Source organism: Sinocyclocheilus grahami, unplaced genomic scaffold (genome assembly GCF_001515645.1).
Source record: "Sinocyclocheilus grahami isolate Dianchi unplaced genomic scaffold, SAMN03320097.WGS_v1.1 scaffold7106.1, whole genome shotgun sequence".
In the NCBI taxonomy this organism is placed as follows: Eukaryota; Metazoa; Chordata; class Actinopteri; order Cypriniformes; family Cyprinidae; genus Sinocyclocheilus; species Sinocyclocheilus grahami.
Genome location: NW_015511273.1, coordinates 1,746 through 6,673, shown reverse-complemented (window position 1 = coordinate 6,673; position 4,928 = coordinate 1,746). Strand labels below are relative to the sequence as shown.

General features: G+C 34.5%; 1 protein-coding gene across 1 annotated transcript in view; it reads left to right on the top strand.

The window, feature by feature from the left end:
- The window catches only part of LOC107577754 (electroneutral sodium bicarbonate exchanger 1-like), an 8,552-nt gene extending 3,630 nt beyond the window's left edge, over window positions 1–4,922 (top strand). Inside the window, exons 2-3 of the mRNA XM_016263791.1 lie at window positions 4,318–4,399; window positions 4,515–4,922. Of these exons, the coding sequence (XP_016119277.1) occupies window positions 4,318–4,399; window positions 4,515–4,759 (327 nt within the window). The 3' untranslated portion in view covers window positions 4,760–4,922. The remainder of the gene's footprint in view (window positions 1–4,317; window positions 4,400–4,514) is intronic.
- The last annotated feature ends 6 nt before the right edge of the window (window positions 4,923–4,928 follow it).

The following is a 4,928-nucleotide window of genomic DNA, read 5'->3' as shown; positions in this document are numbered from 1 at the left end:
AAAAAAAAAAAGACACCATTACAAAAACATATTGCTGAAACTCTATGATAGTGATGGTATCAGACACTCTAATCTCCCATCTGTTTTTTCAAAGCTTAAAAGAATACCATGGTATTACCTTTGACATGCCAAAATATATTATTAACAATTAGCATGGTATCATGGTAATGCCATGGTATTTTTTATTACTGCTGCATGAACAAGTACTCACACACCCACACTAAAGCATACAAACACAAGCATACACAACAAAAACAGGGAACCAAAAATGTCTTTGTTATTTGCTTTTTTTTTTTTAAGAAAACATTGTGCGTTTTGAAAGTAAAAAAGTTGTCACATACAACGTTAATACAAATGCACTTAAGTTAATATGCAAACCGATCCTTATTTTTTATTTTAAATATGCACCTCATGAAGGCTATGATGCCATTGTGATAGAACGGGTGAGGTGGCAATGAATAGTGAATGAGTCATTCTGCCAAGAGTAACAGGTAGTACTTCAACTCTCTCTCTAACCACAATTCTTTATTCCAAGTCTGAATACTGCAGTGGGTTGACCATCTCTCCCAAAATGATGCTTTTAGTGGTTTATTGAAAAATGAACAGTAATCGATAACATACACTCTACCCTCTATGAATAACAACATAAAAGCATTCACTTCAGAGTTGAAATGATTTTATGGTTTGTGCATGCTTGTGTGTGTGTGTGTGTTGTGTGCATGTGTCACTGTATCTGTTCAGGCAGACTGGAGCATCTGGAAGTGGCAGAGGTAGTGCTCTGTGTCAAGATTACTAACAGAACTGTCACAGAAATGTGCTAGAGAGCAAGCAAGAAAGAGGAGGAAGGGCAAGAAAATTGCCCATGTGACCTTTGAAGGCAAAAGGGCAATACTGATGTACTGGCAGCCAAACTGACACTGAGTGGGCACACACACTGGTAGTGACCTCCATCTAAACCATCTAATTTATTTATTAATTTTACAATTTCTTGCTCAGAGCAAAAAATAAAACATTGGTAATTGTGAGATACAATAAGAAATAAGAAATAAAGTGGGCCTTACAGTTACATTGTGAGAAATAAAGATATACACTACTATTGTTTTGGGCCAGAAAGAATTTTAATGTACTGTATTTGAAGGAAATCTCTTATTCTCAACAAGAATGCATTTATTTAATAAAAAATATTAATACAATAAAATAACTGTTTACTATTAAATTAATTAATACTATTAAATTAATTTAATTAATATTAAATTATTTTGAACCATGTTTTTGTGGAAAATTATAATGTTTTGTTAACTGTAATATTATAAATGTCTTTACTGTCATCATGCACAGTACTGTCATACTGTGCATCCTTGCTGAATAAAAGTATTAGCTTCTTTAAAAACATTATACTGACCCCAAACTTTTGGTAGTGTAAATTTGCAATTGTGAGAAATAAAGTTGTATTTGATATCAAGGCACACTGAGAAATGTATTTCTGACTTTTCCATCTTGCAGCTCATAACTGCAAGATAGAAAAAGTAACAATTAAGAAAAATAAAATCGCAGTTAAGGTTTGCATACAATATAGACTTGTCTTGTGTGTATGCGTTTTTGATCAGGGACTGCGGAAATGTTGCCTGGGGATAAGGAGAGGTAAGAAGAAGACATTTTTTGTGAGTGGAAAATCTTTGTGAGTGACACACACAGATACTGTACACACAAACGAGTACCTAGGTGACACAGGAGCAGTCTAGTCAGCTCAAGTGTTTTGTTATTATTTTAATTAAAGGTATGTGCTCATGGCAGACCAATAAAGGGAGAAAGACAAGGAGAGATTGAGAGGAGTAGGACAACAGCAGCATAGAGCCGATAATGAAAAATTAATCAACTTGTTCACCTGATTAGCTCTATGACTATTTTCTCCTTCCCCCTGGGTAAGTGTTTTAATGACAATAACTAGCTAGATTGTATGGTTGTCGTGTGTTTAAGACTGTCACTTAAGTAATGATTACATAAATTATAAAATAATATGAGGTTGTTAGTTTATCTAGTCAACTTCAAATATATTTCTACAAATTTTTTTAAATAATACCCTTTAAAGCAATAACGCTACAGTTATAAACATTAAGACAAATGTCTCTGGCAGTAAGAGTCCTACCAAAAACATTACTTTTTTTTTAAAACAGTATGAAAGGTTTAAAATAGTCGAACCCTTCTAACCGATCTATACAATGACGTCTGTACTCTGGCAAGTCCTACCATCCCATCCTATTGTCATACAGTGCAATACATCTGGGAACAAATATTCTTATTAAATTAGTAACAGTACTTAAGGGCTTTTTAACTAATGGGTCCCCTTTTGCAAAATGCCGTTTTTCTTGTATTCATGCATGCACTCATTCTTCAAAGGGAAAGCAGAGGGTATGACTGTATAAAATGGATCCATTTCATTAAAAACCTCAAAACAAAAGAGTAATCATTCAAAAGTGAGGTATAATTATAGTGATTTTGCATTGCAGCCATGTAACATTTATTACCTGGAAATGCAAGCTAAAATAACAATGAAATCACAGTCGGTGGTCTAACGATTAGAGAAGCTATGAAACTTGGCATAATTTAAAGCAATTGTTCTTAAGCCTGTAATAACTGTAGTTCTGGTGGACCTTGATAAGTTGCCTTAACATAATTATATGTTAGTGGGATGTTGGAAACAAGGCGGATGCTATCATAGTGGAAAGCTACTGGTGCTTTTGTTGTAACACACAATGTAATGCATGACCTCAATGCTGATCCACACTATGGCTGTCAATCAATACCTCATCGATCAAATATACACATAAGCCTCAAGCAAAAAACACAACAGAGCATCATTTGCACAGCAGTGAATATAGATCATTTTAAAACCAATGGGTTCATTTGAGAAAGATTTTCTTGACTCTATTGTTATTGTACTGCACTTTAAAGTCTGTGAGAATATTTGTGCCTTCCGTTTGGCTGTATTTTTTTATGCAGAAAATGTTCCAACAGGATTTAGGCTTGTGTTCCTGCAGAATAAAGCTGTGCAAACACATTGATGAATCATCTTTTTCATGGAAAGAATCCCAGTGGGATATCACACACACACACAAATGTAAAGAAGGAAGTGAAGGAAGCCTAATAAATATCAGTGATCTCTAACTGTTTGGGGTAGGGGGTTACAGTACCTTTATTCACAGGCAACCACAAAGTCAGGTAAGATCTATTCATGCAACTTTGATTTAACGTATTTAATGGATTATGTGCCACTGTGCATCTATTTTGCATACATTCATAACTAAACTGCCCAGGATCATGCAATATGTACTATATTGTGTCTAACAGGTTTGCAGGGTCAAGCAGTTCATGTGCTAAATAAAATATGTATGGCCTAAAGAAAAATGTCAATACTAACTAGTGTACTTTTTATATTTGATGAAAAATATGCAAAGTATATTGTTTTAATTTGGTGATATATTTAAAGGTGCCTCCTTTGACTTATCGCAATTAGAGATTAAGCAGATAGGTCAAATGATGAAAAAAAATCAAATTTTTCTTAATCTTTTGATTACAATTTTTTTTATTATGAGTCCTATGACACGCTGTGAAAACATAGTAACTTTCATAAATTAAGCTAAGCAGCAAAAACCTATGTGTTTTAAACAGCACCTTAATTAACAGGGTCAGAAAGTGAAAAATGGAGGTGTAAACCAACAAATTATGACTATGCAAAAAAAATCTTAACAAATATTATATTTATGCACTGTATTTATTTCCTTAAGTGCTAAAAATTATGATTTTACCCTTTAAAGCTTGATAAGAAAGCATCCGCTGCTTAGAACAACAGTAAATGTGAGCTTATTCATGCCCAGGCCTTATAATAACTCATAAGTCTGTCTTTCATAAGTCTGTCTTTCCCTAACACACATTCATCATCTGAGACAGGACCTTCATTTGAAATGAAGTTGAATTCAAGTCTGAATTCATTGTGTGTATGTTGAGATGCGTTTACTATTGGGGACCAAATGTCCCCACAAATATAGTGAAACCTCATAGTAAAATTACCATGAAACAGGCAAACACATAGTAAATAATATCTTAAATAATATGTGAAAATGAAACACTTTTTTGAGTATTAGGTTGAGGGGATAAAAAAAATATGTCATTAGTTTTGTGACATCCCCAAATAGAAAAAAATTATTAAATAAACAACACTGTTTTGATGGGGAAAAAATAGTTTAGAGTTAGTAAGACTATGGTACTGTATGTACTTATTTACACTCTCATTAAAACAAGTAAACATGTGTCTTACAGAGGCCTGATGAGGAAGCTGTGGTGGACCATGGTGGCACCAGCTCAGTTCTGAATATCCATTATGAGAAAGAAGAGCTAGAGGGTTAGTATGCATCCACAACACATACTCAGCCATTCATGTGATACAGCCAACAGGTCAATACAGTCATATTAACTGGAAAACCACAGTGAATCTCACCATCTATCTTTTCTCTCAGGTCACAGGACTCTGTTTTTGGGTGTGCGGATGCCCATGGGCAGACAGTCTCATCGTCATCACCGGCCACACAGTTCCAAACACCGCAGGAGGGCTGAGAGGACGCGTGCTGGAAGTGTAGCTCAAGAAGACATGAACACAGAAAGTACCGCAACATCACACGGTGAGAACGACAACAACAGTAACAAGTCGAGCAACGCTTGTAAGTTCATTCACTGGAAGGTGAATCTGGAAAATTATATCTAACGTTAGGATTCAAAATGAACCCTCGCGAAAGCGCCACATTCAAATAAGTATTTGCATATATAACGCAACAGCTGTAATCATGTCATATTGCTATTATAAAACAATTAAGTGAGAAATAAGGTAGTAAAAAATGAGTAACTTAGTAACTATAGTTTAGACACAACATTCA